Consider the following 22,231-nt stretch of genomic DNA (forward strand, 5'->3'; position numbering starts at 1 on the left):
CGGGAAGGCCTACATCGGCATGACTACACGCAAAGTCAAGCAACGTATCTGTGAGCACCGCAGCACCATACGCTGCAAGAAGAATGCGACAAAACTGACGGACCACTTTCTAGATACACACCACACACCAAACGACATGAGATGAACCATCATTGAACAGATTCCATCAGGACCAAACACACAACAGCTCCTATATGAAAAAGAGCAACGCTGGGTCTACAGATTATCTACTCACAAAACAGGCCTTAATGACAATATCCCGTGGGCATCAGTACTAAAATAAACCCACCTTATACATCCCTGGTAATAGCGCCAGAGTAGAGGGTTACCCCACAGGGCTACCCACCTCACATCCATCATTCTGACAATAAATGGCATTTATTACGAGAGTTATGCCAAGCCCGTAATAACGTAAACGGGATCGTGAACCCACACTAATAATGAATGAGTTCTACTCCTCCCTCTTTTCCTACCTAATAATACTTTCCTATTTAATAACACTTTCATGTACACCCCACCGGGTTACACATCCTGATTAAAACCAATATTGGACCCAATTGACAACACCCTTCCTCTTTAAAAGGTATTATGGCCATTCCAGATATTTTATAACCAGTATTCCTAAATTCCACTAAATATCGACATATAATGTGGAGATGTTATTGTGGATAATCCGTTTTTCTTAATATTGAGCCTCCCGATCCATCAACCCAAATATGTCCCCCAACCAGGGATCGAACTCCTTCGAAGTCATGCACTCTGACCCTACGCAGCCACCATACCCCGTAGCTGACTCCCCGTCGCTCCTAGCAACGCCCCACGTGACCGGGACGAAACTCCGCCCACCCCGGAAGTGCACCGTCCTTATTACATTCCCCGAGCCCCCGGCCTCACTGTAACAGGGCGGCGGATGGAAGTAGGTTATCGGCCATAGACCTCGCACCTAAACTGTAAGTAGAAACCGTGTCAGACGTGCCCACAGTATTCCTACGGGCACTGCTAGTCAACCGAGCTCCGATACATATATCCCAGACGCGGCTCAGAGCCCTTAAGCCGGTCTCCCTTTAACATCATTTCTGAAATGGCTCATCGATCTCTTGTTTCAGAATACGTTTTAGAACGAGGATAACCTCCCCTGCCCTATGATGTCAACCATTACCCCATTGAGAGTAAGCCTCAGCCCTTGTGTGTCCTACATGTACTATTATCAGTGTGTCTGTTTTATGTTCAGTATGTAAAGTATGGCAGAGCATGCAGCATCAAATTGACATGATCTCGCCCTCACGATATTGAATGCGAGACGTTACCACGCCACTTTAAATGTTGAGAAGCGCGTGAGTGGTCTAGATATATAGTCAACACGCAGCACTTACAATTATACAGTTTGCAAGTTGTGGTTAATACCTACCGCCTATTCACGGCCATGCACATCCACATCCTCTCACGGATAATGTTATAATCGGCGATTCTTTGCACCCTGACTTTTTGCGACGCCAAACAATTAAAATCTTTCCTAATGGGGGTGACAGCATGCAGGCACGAATTTGAGGCACTGCACTACGTAACAGGCATGTATAATGTTTAAAGTCTGACATTTGTCTTCACCTTCCTTTACAGGTATTTTGACTTTTTAAGCTTACCCATTGTGGTGCAAGCTGACACCACAGGCACACTTTTGCCTTTTAGTGGTCCCAAGAGTAGGACCGGGTGAGTCTTTTAGGGGACGCAGACCATCCACTCAACTGTTTTTTTGGTCCTGAAGAAAACCTGGTTAATTAAAACCTTCACGGTTGAAACATGTAGACCAGACACATACAGAGATACTTGGGTTCATAGTTACCCTCACTTTATCTCGCCACTATTTTAACATTGTCCAGTTGCTTGCAAATAAAGTTTTATTTTTCCCAAGTTAAACCAGGACAATTTTTAACACACTTACCATTTTTTTCCACGAACCTTCACTCACAACCTGCTCCACTGTAAACAGGTGTTGTAGCACACCCTGATGACGCTAGGTCATTAGGGTGGACCCCGATGATGAAGCATGTCACCACTAGGTGGTGAGTGAGGGGTTTTTTAACAAAAGGAGAATTTCTCACTTTTGTTCAACCACACACCCCATTAGGAATCTGTGATTCCACGTTGGTGGTACTCCTTTTTCTGTTTCTAGTGATATACCCAGGGGTACAGGAGTACTCCCCGTTCACCTATGTGAACAACAACCCTTGCTCTCCTTTTTTTTTTTTATGCTCACCAGGGACACCAACAAATTGTTGTGGTCATGAGGGAAGCCATTAGCCTTTTAGGCCCCAACTGGCTCCCCATCCAGCACCCATTGTGGTATTGGCAGGAGCCAGCATCATTCTTTTTTGCTCCCACCTGAAGAGATGATTTCACTGCTCCTGCCTGGGCGGGAGCTAAGGTGCGACTGCTGCCTAGGAGATTGCAGGCAGGGTATTCCAACTCTCTCCTCGGCAGAAGACAACAGTGTCGCAGGAAAATTGGTGCCAGAGACATTGCTTGGTTTTGCCCCCGAGGGATATATTCTGCCACTTATGCATATTAATATTTATTTGTGAATTCATTATTTCAAATGTAATGCTGTACACAGTAGCCGAGTGGGACACTAGATCATAGGTGGGGGATCAGGTTGTTGCAGAGGCTTGGATGGGAAAATAAGACACAAGCTGAGCTTCTCCTGCTCTCGTCAAGCGACATTTCCCTATATTGGGTGTCCCAGCAATCTGTCAAGGCACTGTGGTTATCATTGTCTCTTTATTATACTAGGCATAACGGCCAATGAGGAAACTAGCTCTCTGTAGTGAGCTTCTGTTTCAAAGTTTTCCTGTTTAAAGTGCCATTGGTCAGGCCCTCGTCTGCAACAATCACAGAACAGTTGCTTCAATAGCTACAAGATGGTCCTACTTTATTTAGAATGCTTCATTTTTTAGCGATATAACTGTGCAAGAAAAGCACTAACAATTGGCATGGTCTACTCACACTACTTCCAATTTTTATTCCCCTTGCTCATATTCCACCCATAACCAATCACGCAAAAAAAAGCAACTCCTTCCTGTCATTGCATATTATGGTACAGGGTGAGGACCTATTTTACGTTACGAGATAATAAGAAATAACTATGTTTTTTAGGCAAGGTTTCAACTGACTCAAACAAAAATGTATTTTTCTATCAAAGTGAGGAATGTGATTTCTCCACACTCCTCCTCTAAAACAGAAATAGTTTCATAAAAGGCATTGAAGTTAGACAAAAAAACAAATTTGGCACTCACCCTCTTGGATTGGTACTTTTGGATGAAGTTGAATGTTTTCTTCATCTCATAAACCTCTTCCAGGTCATCAGCCAGCGTTCTGCCGCAGGTCTCCTTGGCGACTGAGGCGTGCTTCATGACCTCAGTGCTGTCGCTGCTGAATTGCATCGCCATGGTCACCCCAAGGTCACTCTCACTCATGCTGAATTTAACAAGAGGACATGAACAGACTTATTACAGATTTATAACAAGAATTGCGAAGAATACTTTCAGTTCAGGTCATGTCCATCACTTTTCTCAGGCTGGCTTTATAAATAATGTTTATGAAGAAATAACCCTAGAAGTTCCTTGTCATGTTATAGAAGTTGATGAAGTACCTTCAGGGCACTTAAACTGTTAAATCACTCTTTTAAAGTCATGTGACATGGCTCTATGAAATAAACAAATAGGCTTGTATGATCTCTTTGATGACTTAATTAATGGAATAAAGTTCTTGTCAGACATTTTCATCGACATTATTCAACAAAATCTATGCATGCTCTGGTCCATAAACTTTAAATAAAATATCTCAGAATGGACAACCCAGTGTAGGGACTATCCAAGTGTATTGAGATGATAACAAATAAAAGGGTCCTTCAGACCTGCTCAAAGCTGCCAGCTTATTGAAAACCCAAAACGATGTGCCTTTCACTCACACTTCTTCCTCTATCACACTGCTCAGCGATGTGTAACAATAAAACAATAACCACACCTCAGAGGTCCTTGTGAGGGATATGGAACCACTTCATACATAGGGTAAACAAGCATTGGCATAGCCAATAGGTCTCGCCTTTGGGACCTTATACGTGTTTAACCATGCAACAGTTAATGTTGGTGCACCAGGGATATTGTGCTGCTGCATAACTAAATACTTATAAGGTCCCAAAAGCGAGACCTATTGGCTATGCCAATGCTTGTTTTTCTAGGCATGGATGCCAACAGAAACAGTCATCATTTCACCTATTTTTTAGTTAGCAATCTTTATTTAAAAAGGAAGTAATGTAACCCATCGATTGGGGAGTCTATAACATGCCTCAGTGTCGAGCTTTTAAATTTGCTGATGGCAGGAAGCACTAGAATGGGTGCGTCGGGCAAAAGTGAAACTGTGCACACCACATTTGTTTAATTGACAATGTTCATGCCTGGTCAGTACTCTGGTAAGCATTAACGTAACCGGTGCCAGTAGAACGTATTCCGTGAAAACACGGCATAAAAACCTCAACGAAGCTCACTTGGGACAAAACAGATAAAAGAGGGACAATGTAAGCAGGGGAAGGGGCAGAACGAGAGTGGAGGGGAGAGAATGAGCGAAGGACGGGACAGAAAGAGATAACACTATGCCTATAAACAGATGAAAGTCGCAGTGCGCCTGGCTTAGGATGGGGCAGAAAAGAAACGAGGGTAAAATGAACGTGGAATGGAGGAGGACGAGAGTCCGTGCAACAAACAGGCAGGCAAAGGGAGGTGGGGGAAGTATGAACAAGAGATGGAAGAGGAAGAGGAGACTCTGAGCAGAGGGCGCAACAGAAATTAAGGACATGGTAGAGTATATGCATTGGATGGGCATAAAGAAAGGTGATGATGGGGCACAAGAAGGAATAGAAAGGGGAGGTGAAGTGTATGTGCATGGGGCAGAGCGGGGAGGGAGGGGATGATCAATGGACAGGAGAGAAAAAGAACGAAACGGGAGACGTGAGCTGGGGCAGTGAGAGGAAGGACGTAACCGGTGCCAGTAGAACGTATTCCGTGAAAACACGGCATAAAAACCTCAACGAAGCTCACTTGGGACAAAACAGATAAAAGAGGGACAATGTAAGCAGGGGAAGGGGCAGAACGAGAGTGGAGGGGAGAGAATGAGCGAAGGACGGGACAGAAAGAGATAACACTATGCCTATAAACAGATGAAAGTCGCAGTGCGCCTGGCTTAGGATGGGGCAGAAAAGAAACGAGGGTAAAATGAACGTGGAATGGAGGAGGACGAGAGTCCGTGCAACAAACAGGCAGGCAAAGGGAGGTGGGGGAAGTATGAACAAGAGATGGAAGAGGAGACTCTGAGCAGAGGGCGCAACAGAAATTAAGGACATGGTAGAGTATATGCATTGGATGGGCATAAAGAAAGGTGATGATGGGGCACAAGAAGGAATAGAAAGGGGAGGTGAAGTGTATGTGCATGGGGCAGAGCGGGGAGGGAGGGGATGATCAATGGACGGGAGAGAAAAAGAACGAAACGGGAGACGTGAGCTGGGGCAGTGAGAGGAAGGCGAGGTGTAGTATGAGCCAGGAAGAGGCAGAAGGGGGAGTAGGAAAAGTGTGAACAAGAGATGGGACAGAAAGAGGGCGAAGGATGAGAGCTTGAGTATGGGACGGGCTTAGAGAGAGGGAAGGAGGGACATTTTTGCAGAGTAGTATCGATGGATGGGTAGACAGATAAAAGGCGGAGAGTATGAGGAAGGGATGGGACAGGAAGGGAAAGATACAGAGTGTGTGCAAGGGATTGACAGAAAGAGAAAGGGGTTGTGAGTAAGGAATTGGGAAGAAACAGATAACGGGAGGAGCGCATCAGCTTCAAATGAGGCAGGACGAGACCGGGGAATAGAGTATGAGGAAGTGATGGGACAGCATCAAATAAAAGGAGAAGCGTAGGACAAGGGGTGCAAAAGAGGAAAGCAGACCCCTGCGTCTAAAGCAGGGTCGGAACTGCAAGAGATTCGAGAGGGGGGATGAGCAAGGGATGGGATAGAAAGGCAGGCGGGGCTGTGAGCAACGGATTGGGCAGAAAAAGAGCGGGGGTATGAGCAACGGATGGGACAGGAAGAGAGCTGGGGTGAGACCAACGGATGGGGCAGAAAGAGGGCGGGGTAAGAGCAACGGATGGGGCGGAAAGCGAGGTAGAGGGGGCAGTATGAGCAGTGGATGGGGCAGAAAGAGAGGCAGAGGGTGCAGTATGAGCAGTGGATGGGGCGGAAAGAGAGGCAGAGGGGGCAGTATGAGAAGTTTATGGGGCAGAACGAGAGGCCGAGGGGGCAATATGAGCAGTGGATGGGGCAGGAAGAGAGGCAGAGGGGGCAGTATGAGCAGTGGATGGGGCAAAACGAGAGGCGGAGGGGGAAATATTAACAATGAATGGGGCAAAAAGAGAGGCGGGATGTATGAGCAACGAATGGGGCAGAGAGCGAGGCAGAGTGGAGTATGAGGAAAGGAAAGGGTAGAAAGAGAGGAGGGGGAATATTAGCAAAGGATGGGCAGAAAAACAGAGGGGGAGTATGAACAACGGATGGGGCAGAAAGAGATTGAGTATGAACTTCGAGTGGGCAGAAAGAGAGGCAGAAGAGGTAAAAGGAACGGATGGGGCAGAACGAGAGGCATGGGGAGAGTGGGCAACTGATGAGGCAGAAGGAGGCAGAGGGGGTAGTTTGAGAATCGGTTGGGGCAGAGGGAGATGCAGAGGGGGCAGTGTGAGTAACGGATGGGAGGAAGAGGCGTGGGTGAGTAACGAATGGGAGAGAAAGAGAAGCAGCGAACATGAAGCACCTGAGCATGCGAGGCCGAAATAAAGTGCAACAGTCTGTGGAAATATTTATAAGATGCGCAAGAGGAATTATTATTGAAGGATGGGGGTAGGGACAACAAGCTCTTTGCATTGCTGTGGGGAGGGGGGAGGAGAAATGCGACGACATGGCCTGCCGGCCGTGAAAGTACGGCCGGCCGTGAATAATTAGGGGAGGAGAAATCCTTTCAAGAGCTGCTGGCGGCACCAAGCTGGGGAACAGATGGCTGACGATTTGATGCTGTGCACGCGCATTTTAGGTCAATGCGCTTGCGCATTGACCTAAAAGCACACGGGCACAGCATCAAATCGCCAGTTAGTTAAAGTCTGGTTAAAGCCCTATAGTCTCGCTTCCGCTCAATGCGCATGCGCATGCGCATGCGCATTGACAGGTCGCGAGACCTAAAAACAAAGACAACGCTCTTCCTAACACACACCCTACACTATGCTGCCCATGCAAGCAAGGGCTTTGGTGCTTCACATAGGGGTAGTAAGCGGTAAATAAAAATAACATTACAATACAATCTGAGCATGGATTATAAAACAGCTGGAAGCCTTTCAGTACTACTATCCTACTTATCACTGCAGGGAATCAAGTATCCCCGGGTATTCTTATCTCAGCTCTTGTTCTGTATCATACTGCTGTAAAAGAAAATCAACAGGAACTGTTACCGCACAGTATCCCAGTACTGAAATGACAACATCATAAGAAATTTCTATTACAGGTGCACATGATTTATAATGTAATGATTTTAATTAATCGAACATTAAAGGGTGTACCTACTTACTTACTAGGTTCTGCACTTAAAGTATTGAACCAACAAAGTTAAAGGGTGTTGCGATCACACTGCGCCAGCATTAAAGAACTCTATGGAAGACATCTCGAGCTCTTCTATCGCACTCAATCACAACATTGTACAGGGAACCATACCAGGCATTTATATCAAACTGAAATACAGACCTGAACAATGTCATAAAGCAGTACTAATGCAGTATATCACAGTTTCAACAGAAAACAGCATTGGACATTCCCATTAGTGCTATCGCACTGCACCACACTATTGAAAAGAAATCGTCATGGGGACCTTCAAATGCACAGTATTACATTATTGCAGAACAATGTTGTATGGAGAACATCCGAGGATGCCGATATTGCAAATTATCACAGTTTTGAACACAGAATTTCCTTTGCCGCGCTATCACACTATATCACAGTATTGTAAAGACAAGCTTAGCAGGTGTGTACCACACTGTATTATACAAACACACATTATCTGGGACTGCATTCTCCGTGTCACAGTATAAACAGAGCACATCACATTATCTGATAGAGAATATTACCAGGCATGTCTATCCCTGCCACCCCTAAAATCTACAGAATATGTGCTATTACCCCAACCTCACACTACTTTACAAAGAATGGTATACAAACCGCATACCTTCACGTTTTCATAGTTTTGTACAAAGGACATCAAGAGGTTCTACTACCTCACTATTTCACAGTATTGCACAAAGCATAAGCCCAGCAAAGTTCCACGCATCACAGGTTAGCATGTACCCACATTGCTATACTAAAATGCTAGGTCATGCATTTAAGCTGCATGTGTGGATTGCTTGAGGTGCGTATTTTATCTGCTGAATGAGGTGCCAATGACAGTTGGAGGAGTGTGAGTGGGGGTCAAGGAGAGGTAGGTGATTGGTTGCTATGGATGCCAGTCATCTCAGCCTGGCTCTAGTATGTTCACTTTATATGCCACAGACATTTACAGTAACAAAGGAGAGCCAGGCTACTTCTGGCCATCTCCTGGTGAGGCACCTAGCCCTCTATGCTCTATTAGTAGTAAATTACGTTTTTTTAATCAAAAGGTTATAATAAAAACATATAAAACATCACAGTCAGCATAAACATCAAGTGATTGTTAAAAGGTTATAGACATGACTAAAAGTATAAAAACAGTTTGCTTAGATCAAGTCACATGAGTTAAATTCGATGTCAAAATAAAGTTTGTATAGACCACGAAATTAGTGCTTTATAGGCTTGATCTAAGAACCTCATTAGTATTATTATAGCACTATTGTCAATGACACTAAAAAAGTATCTAACCGCCTCCACAGCAGATCTAATTTGTTCTCTTATTAACAACAAAAAAATGGATCACAGATACATTTTCTTCCATGCTGTATCTGGCCCATACTGCGCTGTTTTAAGATGTCATGAACATATCATTTCCTCCTACGACTTAGGGACTGATGGCACCGATCAACATAGAGCTCAGGTCACATTTGGAAGCTGGTGCATTTTTCAACGAAGACTAAAAATCCTTCCGGTAATCCATGTAATTGCAGGCGCCATTGATTACATTTCATGTTTTTTAGGTCTCGCCTACGCAGCGCGCATGTGCTGCATGGGAGACCTTTAGCCGTCGTGAGCTCTTATTCAAAGCACATACTCGTGCTTGTGGCGGCATACAGCTTGAGGGAGTGTGCAGCAGCGCGCCACAAGCACGAGTATGTGCTTTGAAAATTAGCAGACTGCTCTCCCAAGCTTGCGCTTCTCTCCCGGCAACTCACTTTTTGCTTGCGCTTCTTGTTTAACTTTAAGTGCGAAGCGCACGCACTTGTGTTTAACCCCTTTAGTGCTGCTGTCGGCCGTTGCGAGCACTACCTTCGTAGTGCTGCGCACGTCCAACGGCCAACGCGGCCGCACCGGTTTCTTCGAACGTTCAGCACTGGCGCAGAACGTTCGAAGCAACAAACAGGTTAACTTGTTCTTCCAGAGGTTGTCGCGCCAGGAAGACTGCCTTTTTTAATTGCTCTGGAAATCAGTGAGTTGAATTTGGGATTGAACAAGAAGCGTCTCTGTTTCGTGCAGTCTTGCGATCAACTTAGCGCATCAGAGTAATCCTGCTTGACAGCGGTATGAATATGGTTGCCTTAACAGTTGGTATGAAATCCTGGCCCCATTGCGCGAAATAAAAAACGTTCACACATGCAGCTGGGCATTGTAACGAGCATCAATAGAATATCTTTTCTTTCCCTGAAACGGCAGCAGTCAAAGTGTGAAAATAAAGGTATGGGATCTGGAACTGTAATCTTCACTGCTTAATTGGTAGTAGGGTCCAGGTCAGTGGAGGACTGAAAGGGGCAAAATATCCTGACACTCTTTATCTGACCTTTCGTCTGCAGCTTACGACAGTATGTGTTTTACTCGATTGCTCAAGTGATTTCTAAATTACACCCCGTATCCACCACACCTGTAGTGCAGAATCCAGTGCACTCCTAACACGCATCGCCCAGTGCTTCCTGTAGACATTTTATCATGTGCACACCCGAGAAGCGTTACACTCGGCAGCCCTAAGGCCTCAGCCAGTGAGCGAGTGCTCCCTTGGTGCTCTTCACCACGCATCCCTTGGTGCACGCCATCTTGTTGTCTGATGCTCCATAGCCTTGTGTGCCTGGTGCTGCACTTGGTTATCTGTTTCTTTCACTCCTCGTGCTTGACGCACGTGTGGTAATAATATGCGGGCATAAATGCAAGGGCTTATTTGTGTTTAGTTGGCCTGTGTGCATGCTCTCTGTACGTTTGTATCAGCATGTGCCCCTGTGTGTGCACTACACAAAAGCCACAGAGATTGGCTCTTTTAATGTTTATTTCCCTCGTTTTATTTTCCTCTTGTTTTTTTTAACCTAAGTTTACATGTTCACGGACTACAGTTGTTGTTGGAAAAGTTAAAATCACCTGTCTGATATTTTTTGAATTCCCTATGCACACATTCATTATCTGCATCATCTCTCAACCTCCACGAACTAGCAAATTTAAAGTATGCATGTTAATAACGAGTGAGTGCCTCTCAAAGGTGTTGTGTGGCTGAGGAGACAGTCTGTCACAGGCCAGGCAACCTCGTTCCATACCTGTCGGTTGTTCAAAGCTGCTCCCTACTCCCCATATAGACCAGTGGATCGGAAGGAGCAGTACTAGTGCACGCACACGGTCCCTGAGAGCTCTGCGGGCGTCGCCCCCTACACCAGGGACTCGCTCACGGCCGGCAGGGAGTCCGAGTCTTGGCTGTGCATAGAGCTCAGCCCCGTGTTCGAGTCCTCATAGTGCTCCTCCGGGCTGCTTTTGCACGGTTCCTGTCCCTCCTCATCCCAAACCTCCGGACTGTCCTCGGGTGTCCGTGTGTTCTCCGGGTTGCTGCCTCCCTCTGGGACCTCTTTCATGGGGCACTCCTCGCTGCCCCCCACCTCCAGGGCGGCCACGCAGCCCAGCAGCCTGCGCAGCTCCTGCTCCTTGTCCTCCCACACCTGCTGGCTGCGCCCAAGGTCGCCCCGGAGGGCTTCAAGGTCCGTGTTGAGTCGCAGCCAGATAAAAAGGCTGGTGCGTATCTCCGTGCCTGGTCACCGCGCCCTCTCCATGAGGAGATTGCTGCCGCTGCCCCCCTGCTCGAGAAAACGCCCCTCGCTGTCCGCAGAGCTGCCCTCGGCCTCCCTGGCTCGGAGCTCCCCCTTCCTCCCCTCTATCCACCGGTGGTTCAGCTCCTCCAATATCTCCGCGGCGATCTGCTCCACGAGCTGCTCCTGGCGAGACCAGCTCCTCCTGCAGCCCCAGCACCTCGTCGTACTGCCAGGCAGCCAAATTGCAGTTACCTTGCAGTTCAAAAAGGCTGTATTTAGAAGGTGTAGTGACAAAGGGGCCCAAAGCTCTGGGAGCCCCTCTAACCACCAGCTATCGCAATATTTTACCACTAAACAGGCAGTCACAAGTGCTCTACAACATAGCTTAAACACATTAACAAAGCGAATAGCTCTGGCAAAACACTTATAAGGTCCCAAAGGCGAGACCTATTGGCTATGCCAATGCTTGTCTTTATCTGGCTTTCCACATTTGGCAGGAATGTCCCTCCTTCCCACACAGAAACAATAGAAATGTCACACAAAAGCAACAAGAAAACCTGGCAGCTATGAGAATATCAATAGGCGCTGCTCCTGCACTGCGTTACAGTATTGCAAAAAAAAAAATAGCATTGATTGCTATTGAGCGGTATCACTAAGCTGAACTCCCTTTGGAAGCACTAGTGATATCTTTCTGCTACTGTGTTTTTCTCTGTCCTGAAAGTCCCTCTGATCCCAGGCACACCCCCAGGAACCGGATATGCACAATGACTCCACTTTAAACAAACCCCTAACCCCCACATTCAGAGCATCTCCACGACTCACCTGGAAAGCACCCCTTAAAGTTTTGCATGTGCTCCGTGCTGGTAAACAGAGCGTACAGGGGCGGCCATCTTGGAATGGGCGGAAGTGTGTGTAATAACTACAAGCGAAGTTTTCAGCCGAGCCTGTCCATACTCATAGCACGACGGCGTCTCTAGAGCAGTCAGGGTCACCCACTCGCACGCGTCAGTCATTAGCTATTGGCAGGTAGTGACTAGTCCTACACACCCCCATTCCTTGATGACCACCGTTAAACATCCATATTCATTCTTCGTTCACATTAGAGGTTTTTCTGCGGCGGCAACTATTCGGCGCTTCTGTATCGAACCTCCGTGTAAGTCTTCGTTTTCTCCGTGTTTATGTCTCCGTCCTACTATGTTGCTTGGATCACAGCCCGTAGCCTGTCTTCTGTTTCGCTGACAGCAGCGTAGACGCCACCAAGATGGCGGATAATCTGCGCCGTGACGTCGAATCGATCGATGACGTGATGTCAATAGAGTAGTCAGTAGGAGCGCTGGGCTTCAGCTGGAGGAAGCAGCGCGGGGGCGGAGGGGACACCTCCCGGAACATGATCAAGCGTCCCGGCGCCTGCTGAGCAGCAGGAAGGGGCGCTAGAACGTCAGCTATGAGGTGAGCGCGGAAAGGCCTCCTTCTGCTTGTAGCTCTGGCGCAGGCAGGCAGCCGAGGGGCATGCTGTAGTCTATGCTGTACCCATCATTTATTCTGACAGACTGTCAGGAAGAGCTGAAGCTAAAACCATACCTGGTATAAAGTGACTGACCTCCAGATAGCACCCAGCTCCTGAAATGGCAATATTCAAGTACATATGTTTATTATCTCTGAACACCTGTATGCTCCTGAGCTATGCCTGTGCTCTCCCATTAAATGCGTTGCACATCTGATGACAAGTGCTACTCTAACACTTGAGTTAAATTATGCAGCACCCGCCCATTTAAAGTACTGATGTTTATTTATTTATTTATGTCATTTCTAAAGCGCGCTGCAACCCTACGGGCATCCTGGCGTTGATAGCAAAACAACAATAAACAGCAAAGCCAATAGGTATCGCTCTTTGGACCTATAGGCTTTCCCAATGCTATGTCGTATTGACAGAAACAAATACAATGTTCGTTTATGCTACTTAGCATTGGCAGAAGAAAAAAATATTAGCTAAGCCAATAGGTCTCGCTTTACAGACCTAAATGCATATCTTTCCTTAATGCTGTTCAACATCCTCTTTGATACTGTACATCTTTAAGGAAAGATATTTTTTTTTATAAAGGAATACAAATAAATGATGATGTCGTGGCCAATGAGTATATCATTTTGTGGAAGAATGTTTGCTTTAAACGCGTATGCACACCTTCAAAAGAAGCAGCCCAGTGGCTACGTCATCATGTTTTTTTTAAAGAAATGTTTTTAAATGCCAGTCAGGTCCTGTAGAAGGTTGGGGAGGGCAGCAACGTAGAGCGGGTAGGAAACATGGAGGAGAGCTGGGGATACAGCCTGCCCAGATGAATGAGCGCTACGTGGGAGGCATAGAAGGACATTGGAGAGAAAGGGTATCATGAGCGGGGTGAGGGTCTGAAGCACATGGGTGAGAGAGTTACGCAGCAGGCACAGTAGCTCACAGGCAAGAGTTGGGATAGGGGACAAAGTTACATTAATGAGGGAGCGCGATATGGAGCAGGAGGGAGATAAGTGCATGAGGGAAACACTTTGCAAACACATGTACTTTGTTTTGTTAGCCAACATGTTTCACCTCGCGTGTAGCCTGCAAGGCTGGGCTTTTTTCATTCCTAAAGAAATCAAAGTATATTCTCTTAGGTTTTTGCATGTTTGAGACCCCTGAACAACAAGCATTTGCATAGCCAATAGGTCTCGCCTTTGGGACCTTATAAGTGTTTAGCCATGCAACAGTTGATGTTGCACAAGGATATTGTGCTGCATAATTAAATACTTATAAGGTCCCAAAGGCGAGACCTATTGGCTATGCCAATGCTTGTTGTTTTTTGGACTGCAGTTTTATTACATTCCATGGATTGGTTCTCACCATGGCAGCTGCCTCGCAGTTTAGCTGCTCTGCCATTTCTTTATTAAAGAGAACTAGATACTTGAGAACTAGCCTATATCGAGGAAATTAGAGGCAGGCTTTTACACATGTGTTGCAGGATCCCATGTGCTTTACACACATACACAAACGTGCAGAATGTAATATGCATCTGATTACCACTGCTGAGTGTGAGAAGGGGCCATGGTTCATGAGAGGTGAATCTTTGAGTGGGTCATGATCAGGGCCACTGGAATTGTGTGATTCTGCGGCTTTTCTCGCATAATTAAGGATTTGAAGTATCTCCCACATAATCCATTATCTGACTCATAATCTGCAGATTTTAACAAAAAAAGTTGTTTCTATCGCTAGTAAAATCAAAGGTTACTTAAAAAATAGTGGGAACATGTATTTTCACGCTTTGGAAGACTCTTTTCAAAGGTTAACTGGTCATCTACCAGATGATTATTTACGCATTTGGTAGTAAAACTGGTACTAATGGGGTTAAATATTTGCCCAGACAGTGTAACCATGTGAACACATTACAAAATAATGAAGTAATACTGTAAGAATGTGCTGCATTATACAGTATAACTTGCCTTTTTTTTGGTGCAGAATTTAGTCAACCCTGCCGCATATATGGTGCTCCTGTGCCACATAATTTAAGTGGCCCTAGTTTTGATGCCACTTCCCTCCCCTAACAATAGTAAGCATTGTCATATTATGCTGCACATCTACATGTACACGGGCAAATACACAGACAACCCAAATACAGATTCACATTCAGTCTCGTAGAAAGGCACAAACACATGCAGACACACCCAGGAGAGGCCGAGGGGAGTTCTGAGAGTGAAGGCTGTGTGTGAAACAAAAGAAGGACATATCAAGGTGCAGTTCTAAGGGTAAAAAAATAATTGGGAAATAAAGATTTGAAGTGTAAGAGGGGGTATATTAGGGAGAAAATACAAGGGTGGGGATGTAAGGTGGGAAGTATTTATTGCGAAATTCGAAGTTGGAGAAAACAAAGCAAACAGAGGCAATAAACGTATGGAAATAGCTGACCCGGTATAACTCCCAGTACCGAGGCCGGCTGGCAGTGTTGTGCTACGGTAGCCCGGAAGGACCAGGCCACGCCCACCCTGCCCTCCACTGAAGCTAGAGTGACGCCATCTTACGAGGGGAACAGAGGTGACGAACCCCGAAGATAACGGTTTAGAAAAGAATACCAAGGCCAGCAGTTAAAGACCAGGGAGTGACACAAGATTTATTGCAACACCCGCTGTTTCTGTTGAATCCACAGTTAAACCAGCGACTTTGCAGGTACAGGTAGTCTGTAAGAAGCGACTATGGAAACAAACAAGCATTGGCCGGGCCGCGAAAGGAAATAATAATAAAAAAAAATGTGAGTTGTGCGCATGCGCGCGCAACAAAGAAGAGTGTTGTGCACGTCGTGCGCGTGCTTGTGAGGGTAAGCTGGTCACTGCTTTGGAAGTACTTCCAAAAGAGGCTTACTAAATGTCTCGCTCACAGCGCATGCGCGCTGGATCAGCGAGACCTAAAAAAGGAAAGGATAACACCTCTTATGTCGTGAGGCCATAGATTGTGCTGGAAAAGAAGAAACCTAAGGGGGTCAGAAGGTGCTGCTTTAGTCTCAAGTTCCAGAAAGGATCCAGAGGAGAAAAATTGAAACTAGGGAAAAGGGTCGTAAAATAGTGAACAAGCAAAGCAAAAGGCTAAAAAGGAGAAATAAATAAGAAACTATTATGTTGTTAGTTATGACAATCCTTAAAATGGAAATGTTAGTTAAGTCTGATAAAGTATGTGCTCTAAGTGATAAAGGTGTTAAAAGCATCAAGGCACCCCATATATTTTTTCAATGCATCAATCTGTGCTGTGTAACTACGTGTAAATGCTGATGAACTTTATGGTTGTGTTATTATAAAAATTCAATAAATAAAAAAAGGAAATGTTCTGAGTGGCAACGAGCCAACCTGCTTCAGGTATCTTAGATTTAGTTGCATGGCAGCAGCTACAGTCAAGTCAAGTCAATGATCTTTATTCGGATATACATTATCCATAAAAGTACAAACATACACATAATCACGTACATAGTTCATCATTATTAATAATAAAATCAACGTTAAAATATTCAGATAAAATATTGCTACGTTATCCATGTCTTTGATGCCGATGACGGTGTTAAAGGGACAGTGTGCAAAGTGCAATGTTTCCCTTAGGAGCAGCTAGGAGTGAACAGGTCACTAGATCTCATATAGATTACAATTATCAGCATCAGATGAAGTGCAAATGTGCGTAGTGCAAAGTGCAAGCAGTACAAAAAACCACTAGATACATATGGTACAGCCTAATCCGACAATCATTAATTCATAGAAGAACGTGAGCGAATGGCCATTTTCCGAAAGGTGCACACTCGATATATATTATATCATCATCTTTAAGCTGGTAAATAATTTTGTATGCTACCTTAAAATCCTTTATGCCTTTGACTCTAAAAAACGGTATCAGTAACTGCATGCTGTAATTTTGATAAAAAGAGCAAAAGAACAGAAAATGTAACATGGACTGTTTCCCTAAGTTGCCACATGGGCAGTCCAAATTCTCAATGTTGAATTGATAGCCTATAGGGAAACACAGCAAATACTTTATTGATCCTGATCTAAGACAGAAAAGAAGGCTACGCTCCCAGCGTGTAATGTCTTTTAAAAGGTAACTAATGGGTAAACACGAAGGAGGTCTGCCATCACCTGTCATTAAAATGTACTGTTTCACAGAAACTTTGGCTGATTCCTGGGCGTGTCTTGCATCCCCGTAGTGTTTATATAGAATTTTGCGACTGATCTTTCCGTCAATTCCATCTAATTGATCAGGGTTATTGAAGATATGCTCAAGATTAACCGCAATCAAATGCGCCCTTACTTGGGCCAACCAGGGGATATCACTGCCCTTATCACATTTTAGGCAATAAGCCAAAATTTCCCTAGTCAGTGGCTGCTGGGGTTTTCCACACCTTTAGCCAGAACAGGACAGGGCGTGACCTAATATAGTCCTCCAGGTACGACATTCTTACCTGGAGCAGCTATAGTTTCAGAGATGCCTGCATGGAGAGGATTTTTCTTGCAAAAAGTAACAAAGTCCCTTTCTGGAGTGGGACGTAAAAACCTTTTTTCACCAGGACCAATCTGCTTTGATACATTCTACCCGGGCTCCACCCCGGTTGACCTCAAATTATGCCTAGGTCTCAGTCTACCACGATCATTGACTACCATTGGTGCTTGGTGCATTTTGGTGCCTAAATACTCATATCTTCGGTCCACCCTATTTGATTTTTGTCATTTTAGTGTCATTTTTTGTTTATTAAATGTTACTCTATTAAAAAAAGTACCCCTTAGTTTGTGTGCAGTTATAGATGCCAGGAACAGACTTTCAGACATTGAGACGAACACATGACATAGACAAACACTGGCACGTTGAAGTCAATTATGTATTTGACCTTCTAGTATTATCGTATAGGTATCTGGTCATATATGGCATCCATTTGTAATCTGTAGCGAGATGAGGTAAGGCTTGATGATCGCTGACATGTGTAAAAGACTTTCCATACAGAACTGTATGGAAATGTTCACAAGCCTGCTCCACGGCTAAATGTTCTTTCTCAGGTTGTGAATAAGCACATTCTGTTTGGGACAAACGTCTACTGTCATACGCCACAACATGCCTTCTAGCATTTGGTGTCCGCTATGCCGTGCAAGGATATCTCCTAACCCGCCTGGGCTATCTTCAACAGCAATCTCAGTATGAAGTTTTGTATTCAATTATGCCAGTTCAATAGCATTCTCAATAACTTGAGTGATTCTTTTGAAGCTTTTCTCTCATTAATATGACCAATGAAAGAGGACGCTTTTTTGTCAAGTGTCTTAATGGAGCTCTTAAAGTGGCAGAGTCTTGTATGTATCTAGAGCAGTAGCTGGCCATGTCAAGGAATGACCGCAACATAGAAACATCTTGTGGGGATTGGCATTTTACAGTGCTTGCACTTAAGCAGGATAGGGTGTCATACCCCCATCAAAAAAACGATGCCAAGGAATTTCAGCTTGGTCTTATGGAACTCGCACTTGTCCACATTTAAAGTCTGACCTGCATCTGCAAGTAAACAAATACTTATGTTAAAGCTTTATTTATCATTCTCTTTTGTGTAACTCTGTAAACCAATGTGTCATCACTGTAATTGAGAGCATTCACGGCAGGCTGTATGATACGTTGAATGACATCTTGGACAAGTTGTGCAGCTGATGACGCACCAAAACTTGGTAATTTGTATAAAAACAGATCTCTGTGTGTAGAAAAGGCAACAACATACCTGAAATTTTCTTTGAGTTCTGACTGATGATTTCCTTTAGTTAAATTAAGCCGAGAGAAGAACTTGGCACATTTAAGTTTGGTTATATCAGGAATGTGGGGACCTGGATGTCACGCTCTTTCAATTGCCTTTGTTCGCCTGACGCATGTCAAGGTATATGCATACAGCTCCTTCACTGTCATGTTTGGGTACTACCACTCGGGGAGAAACCCATGGCGTTGGACAAGTAGACTGCTCAATAATATCATGTTTGAGTATGATTCAAGTTTTTTTCAACAGGTTCTTGTAAATGAAAAGCAATTTGCCTATGTATTTGAGCAATGAGAGGGACGTCATCATGAATATGCGACTTATATTATTAATATGCTGATGATGGGTGGTGCCCCGAAACCGGTCCCAGGATGCCTGTTTCCAGTCCAGGGAGGACCTGCCCTGGCAGTTCGGGCTGGACTTTTCCAATGACAAACAGGGTCAAGACTGATTTGCATATGGCTGGGTCTGAACTGGAATGGCATGGGGGGGAGCAAAATCACGATGGATTAGGCCCAGATCTCTGTACTCGAGTGAATGTTTGACATTGTGCAGCGTTCTGTCCATCAATTGTTCTTTTTACATTTGTTACCCTCTGTGGGACGTGTATGCCCAGACGTGGGTCCCGTGCTCTCCATACCTCTGGAGTCAAGCTACCCTGGTTGATGAGGGGGGATGCCCTGAAAACCGGTCCCAGGATGCTTGTTTCTAGTCCAAGGAGGACCTGGCTTGGCAGTTCGGGCTGGACTGTTCTCATAGGGAACAGAGTCCAGACTGATTTGCATATGGCAGGGTCTGAACTGGAATGGCATTGGGAGCAAAATAACGATGGATTTAGTTCCAGATCTCTGTACTGGGGTAAATGTTTGACATTATGCAGCATTTTGTCCATCAATTTTTCTTTTTGAAGCTGAGTATACAGGCACTTGACGCTGTACCTGGGAGCACAGGGGTAGGTGCTTATACCTTAATTTTCTTGTGTTTCATCATCACTACAATTGAACCGTGACTTTTTAATGGTGTTGATAAAGTTCATGTATATACTTTGGTTTTCAATGGCGTAAGTTGTGGTAATAGAGACAGTTCATTGTAGATCTCTTCAGGCATAATGTTTTTCAAGATGCTACTGTCAATAATGAATGGTATCAAACAACCATTTACTTTCATTGTAATTTTTGGACAATATTTATCTGACTTTGGTGCTATGGCATGTAGACTTTCCTTTGATATTTTTCTTAGTGTGTGGCTAGTCCAAGATGCACATGTTTTTCTGAGATAAGCATCGACCTAGCACAACCATCTTATTCACGTTCACTCAACACTTATACTGAAGAACTGCTTGACGATGACTTAAATAACGATCATCTTCATTTAGTGTCAATTTGCCTCTACTGGTGTTGTCGCTTAGCCTTGTGGGTGAGGTGGAATGTCTCACCTGGAACGTTTGGGCAGCTATTTTGTCTTTACGCATGACACACTAACATTGTCCTTCGATTTGAAAACTGTTACAAAATGTTTCTCCATCCCACCGCCTTTACATATCTGTCCAGTGGCTGGACATTTACTGTCTCTTGGAAAAGAAAACCAACACCTGAAGCACAACTTCTTTTTTCGTGTAGACATCACTTTGTGTCCTTCAGTGTTTTGCTTCAGCTTACTTTTAATACTCATGACTGATTCACTCCGGGCACCTCCGGCCTCCGTGTGAGCAGCTCATCGATGAGCATGCTCTTCAGCTCCAGCAGCCATCAGCACTCGCTCCAAACTAAGCGTTTCTCTCGGTATTCATCATCTAAATGAATTTGACAAGCATCCATCAATATCTCCAAGACCTATGGCTTTTTCTTCATAAATCATTGAACTTACAGTGTTTGATGACTGTATTGAGTCTCTCAACAAATTCATTGATGGTTTCATGAAATTTCTGTCATTCTTGACTGAAAGTGTACCTTTCGTAATGTAAATTTGGCATTGGATTGAACTTGAGATCAAGGCATCTTTGATCTGACGGTATGCAGCTTTGTCAGTTCGCAGCATTTTCTTTGTCTTCTTTTACACCTTCACTAAAAAGATTTTTTTGTACTTGATACATGAGCTGGGACCGGAGGGAGCGGGGCCCCCTTCCCTGAGCTGTTGCCAGGTTGAGGTGAGGCCACTTATCCAAAACTTTGGGTACATCCAGTAAAATCCGACCTAGAGTCATAGGATTACTGGTTTGGTATCATTATTTCGTTTAGTTTCTTCACTCCAACACAACAGCAACTTTAGTTTTCTGGTCCTGATGAAAGCCTATATACTTACTGAGGTCACTTAGGCTGAAGCATGTTGATCGTTTTCTGACACTCAGCAGTTTAAATCCATACTGCTTATTGCCCTGCTTTTTGTGCGAGCAAGTGAATAAAGTATTCTGTTTTGCCCCCCACTAGGTAGTTTTAATTTCACTATTTTTGATTCACTTTTTTTTTTTTTGCGCTGCGTCCCCACTTCACTAAAATTCATCTGTGGGATTTTAGCATCCTCGTTAGTGTATAAATATCTTTAAAACATCTCTGAGCTCCTTCCTCACATTGAGGGTGTTGTAGCCCTCAGAGGGACTAGGTTTTCCCACTGGGAGGAGAAACCCATATCATGAAGCCTGCCACCTACGGTGGGTTAGGTTATTCTTCCTAAAAGGGATCTCTCCCATGTGGAGTTTTTGTGCGACATCAGCCGACATCCTTCAGTTTTCTTCGTGCTAGCACAGACCCAAAGATTTTTTGTGTTATAATTGTATTTGAATAGGGGATATTTTCCTTGAAGGTCTTTAAACCTTCTCCCTTGGACCCTCTCCTCCCGGTTTTTATGTTACCATAGTATGTTCAGAGCCAGCCTCTTACAATAATCCCTTACCATGCGGATCACATGGCACCATTTACGGGATAAAAAGATTGGAATGCACCCCACTCGCACCTTTAAAATTTCAATCTGCCTTAAAGTAAGTTTGTCTACGTTCTTTAAATCTTTCAGTTAAGAGACCCCCCTGCTTATATTGCGCCAATGTCTACTTCACATTGATGAAGTTAAGCAATAGGTAGGTTAAAGCAAATATCTTCAAGTTAATTGCAGAGTTAATACATGCTATTGCTGACTTTAACAAATATGACATTTACTCTTGCACATCAACATGCCACTTGGTGTATACCACAGTGAAGCGATGTTCTATGTTGTTTTTCTTGTACAAAATCAATAAAATTGATTAACAAAAAAAAACATGCCATTAGCTTTAACTATCCATTCACTGGGCTTTTTGTGTAGTGCAGCAGTGCTCAATGAATTCTTAACCTAGTTAGTAATTTTTGGCATGGTGGTGTCTTCCCCAGGGTAACACTAGCACTGGCATAAACACACATCCCTCTTCCCTTCCATGCTCTCAAACATCCAGCCAGCAATACATGAATTCAAGCACTCGCTCATCCATTCACACGTTCACTAATTCATCTAACTGTTGAGGCATTCATTTAATTTTCTAAACACACTAAGACTCGCTAATTGATTAAAAGCGCTTTCACTTATTAGATAGCCAGACTTACCGACTTTTCCAGTCCTTGTTACTGAAATGATACTGGATGTCGAATAGGACATCACTAGCTTTTACAGGCACGCCTCCGGAGGTGTTTTGTGCCTGTAAGTGCATAAATGGCAAGAGAAGATGTGGTTTTGAACGT

General features: G+C 44.5%; 2 protein-coding genes across 4 annotated transcripts in view; one reads left to right on the top strand and one right to left on the bottom strand.

The window, feature by feature from the left end:
• The window catches only part of DPH2 (diphthamide biosynthesis 2), a 174,900-nt gene extending 162,342 nt beyond the window's left edge, over positions 1 to 12,558 (bottom strand). The window contains exons 1-2 of one of the 2 annotated variants that reach the window (XM_078664206.1): positions 10,768 to 11,196; positions 3,291 to 3,471 (exon numbers count right to left, since the gene is read on the bottom strand). In XM_078664206.1, coding sequence (XP_078520332.1) covers positions 3,291 to 3,470 — 180 coding nt within the window. In that variant the 5' untranslated portion in view covers position 3,471; positions 10,768 to 11,196. Of the gene's footprint in view, positions 1 to 3,290; positions 3,472 to 10,767; positions 11,197 to 12,072 lie in introns of those variants that run through there. The other variant, XM_078664239.1, reaches the window with a different exon arrangement.
• The window catches only part of IPP (intracisternal A particle-promoted polypeptide), a 77,132-nt gene continuing 67,199 nt past the window's right edge, over positions 12,299 to 22,231 (top strand). Inside the window, exon 1 of one of the 2 annotated variants that reach the window (XM_078664122.1) lies at positions 12,299 to 12,403. The gene's annotated coding sequence lies outside the window, so the exon portion shown is untranslated. Of the gene's footprint in view, positions 12,404 to 12,572; positions 12,700 to 22,231 lie in introns of those variants that run through there. The other variant, XM_078664058.1, reaches the window with a different exon arrangement.

The sequence above is a fragment of the Lissotriton helveticus genome, chromosome 1_1 (assembly GCF_964261635.1).
Source record: "Lissotriton helveticus chromosome 1_1, aLisHel1.1, whole genome shotgun sequence".
Taxonomy (NCBI): Eukaryota; Metazoa; Chordata; class Amphibia; order Caudata; family Salamandridae; genus Lissotriton; species Lissotriton helveticus.